This window comes from Austrofundulus limnaeus, unplaced genomic scaffold, assembly GCF_001266775.1.
Source record: "Austrofundulus limnaeus strain Quisiro unplaced genomic scaffold, Austrofundulus_limnaeus-1.0 Scaffold453, whole genome shotgun sequence".
Classification (NCBI taxonomy): domain Eukaryota; kingdom Metazoa; phylum Chordata; class Actinopteri; order Cyprinodontiformes; family Rivulidae; genus Austrofundulus; species Austrofundulus limnaeus.
In genome coordinates, this window is record NW_013952855.1 from 216252 (window position 1) to 219197 (window position 2946).

A 2946-nucleotide genomic window follows, 5' to 3' on the forward strand; every position below is an offset into this window, starting at 1 on the left:
ACTTCACACTACASACATTCACACACTGATGATGGCAAACTAYAATKGWASCMMMRSYKSCCYKGGGYAMACTGACAGARGCRAGGCTGCCATRCACMGGCGCCACCRTCTGACCACCATCAGTAGGCAAGGCGGGTAAGGTGTCTTGCCCAASRACACAACAACTGAGTCGACCAGACGAGGGATCGAACCGGCAWCCTTCCGKTTCCAGGACAACTCCCCTAACCACTCTACCACAGCCACCCCAACATTTAACATCAATTAATTTAACATCACCAGACAGAGTATCAWGTCCACTTTTTATCTTCAGGTCTTTGGGTCATTGTTGTATAATAATCTGACAGCTGTGTAATGAGACATGTGTGGTCCAAATGGACTGTACTTGTATCGTTACACAAGACTTTATCCAACCAGGACACTCAAAGCTACAATCACTACAATCTGTGTCCTCATTTACCCATTCACACAGCACTCTACTAGAAACAAAGCTAACGTACAAATCCCTGATGGGACACACATCAGAGGCATTAGGGGTGAAGTGTCTTGCCCAAGGACACAACAACTGAGWYAGCTGGACGGGGGRTCGAACTGGAARTCTACCAGTYYCAGGACRACTCCYCTMACCACTCGGCCCCAGCCGCCCCCCTGGTTTACCATGGCTCTTCTGCTGCCCTCATGTWAACCTGATCCCTGAGACTCCAGGTTTAAAACTGAACCTTGTGGGTCCAGTTGACCCAAGCTTAGCAGGACTGGTAACCAGCTCATGCTCATGTACCAATAACAAACATGTCCAGTTACAGTCTGTGAAAATAATGAGGCATTTTCTCTGATTTTAGGCCAAGAGAAAAAAGACGGCTCCACCAGAGAAACCAGCCAAGAAACAAAAAAGTGGAGAGAGCTCAAAGCCGAGCGGTTCATCCAAGAGCAGCAATAATGGTGATGACAACATGTTCCAGGTGAGCAACAAGCAGGATTCATCGTTTCAACTTTTCTTTCAAAGCTCCAGCTCATAAAGGCAGAGTCTATCTGTGAGCTGAGGCCAGTGTCCCATTTCTTTTAATAGCTCYGACCTGCTGGTACCAATCTCCTTCAAAGATCCAGCTCATGTTTTTATATTAACTGTAAGAAGTATTCACAATAAGAAACCTTCATCAACTTTGTAATTTAGACCAAAGTTTTGTAGAGGAAAACGAGCACACAGCCTGAGTCAAGATTGTGTTTTCATTTACCCTTAAATAAGYAAATGTCTGCTTCCATCTTGGTCCAGCTCTGACWAGCCATTAGCTCATTTCTCMTACGTCCAAACTGATAAATCTGTGAGATCCTGATAACTTCACGCTCTGTCTCACAGCTGTGAAGGAATCATGTAAGTTTTCTGATCTTTACTTAAATAAAACCATAAGTGTGCAGAACCTCAGAGTAAGAACAGTCAGGTATTGGCTGATGGAAGGATTGCTTCTGTAACTCTGACTCTGCTTCTCACAGATCGGTAAAATGAGATACGTCAGCGTCAGAGACTTCAAGGGCAAAGTCCTGATCGACATCAGGGAGTACTGGATGAACCAAGATGGGGAAATGAAGCCGGGGAAGAAAGGTAACCACAGCAGTGTGCTCCTCTCACACACATGTAGCTATGTTTCTCCAACCTGCAAAAATCAGAAAACCAAAGCAGCTGATCAGTTTAACTCCTCTGAGGAATGTTCTGATCACGTTCTAAATCCATGCAGATATTTATTAAACTGAATCACTTTGTTTCAGTGAGCTGCAGAGAAAGCAACACATTTATCCTCATCTGGAAAAATGTAAACATTTTACAGTGACTGTAGACCTAAACTACTAAAGAAGATTGTTTTTATTGCTTTGTGATGTAAAATTCACCTTTTTATTTTTATTTATTTATTTATTTTTCAGGCATTGCCTTGAATCCTGAACAGTGGAACCAACTAAAAGAGCAGATATCAGAAATTGATGATGCCATTAAAAGAATATAATCATTCCTTCAGATGTCATCTGCTGAACTAATGTTTATGAAGCAGTTTGAGTAAATCCACATTTTGTTTGTTTTTGTTTTGTTAGATTTGTAGTTTCCTGATGTAGRGTCGTCTGCATACTTTGTGTTCATGTGAATGATCAGATGGCTGATGGTAACTCCTCTATAGTGATGTTTTGTACTGAATAATAAAAGTGTTGGACTGGTTTAATATTGGTTTCTTTCTGTAAAAGTTGTTTTGTTTGTGTTTGTTTATTTAGCTCTAAATTTTAGGACAAATGTTGAAACTGGCTTTATTATTGTGATAAGATCCATAGTTGTGAGTCGATAATGTCAGTCGTTTGGTTTGAGACTTCTGTACAAAACCTCTGTATCCCAGTTTTAACTTAATGTTTGTACAATAAAACATCATGCACAGTTTCTCCAGCCTTTCTCCTAATGAGCCGGCTCTAAGAACGTTCTGAGGACCARGGATGAAATGTGGAACCAACAGTCATGATTTTTGTTGATTTACTTTAAAAACATAAGTGAAAAGACGCTTTAGAGCMTCAGAATCTCCACAAACTGACCAGCTCTGTAACAACAAATGATTTGATGTTGACAAATATAGACTTTAAGGCAGCAATGTGTTTGTGAAAGCATTCCACCAAATCTTGATTTCTGAACTCGAGTTAAAACCTTAGTATTGTTTCTAAATGAATATGAACTGGTTTTCTGTGCATTATTTGAGGTCTGAAAGCGCTGAATATTTGTAGTCATGTTGACCATTTCATTTTCTGCAAATAAATACAGTTTGAATTTTACAGACATGTCAGTAGTTCATAGAATAAAATAAAAATGTTCATTTATTCAAGTATATACCTGTAAGAAAATTTGTATTCAATAAACTGAAGTCGAGATGATAAACACAAATGTTAAATAAAGTGATTTGTAGAGGGAATGAAACCATACAACAC

At 39.7% G+C, this 2946-nt stretch overlaps 1 protein-coding gene across 1 annotated transcript; it reads left to right on the plus strand.

Moving 5' to 3' along the window:
- Nucleotides 1-836: 836 nt before the first annotated feature.
- sub1a (SUB1 regulator of transcription a) lies at nt 837-2793 on the plus strand (the record flags this gene model as incomplete). Its single annotated transcript, XM_014025049.1, is given in 3 exon segments — nt 837-956; nt 1486-1594; nt 1912-2793. Coding segments are annotated over 3 exon segments (309 nt in total), but the record flags the coding sequence as incomplete, so codon positions are not given.
- Between the last annotated feature and the right edge of the window lie 153 nt (nt 2794-2946).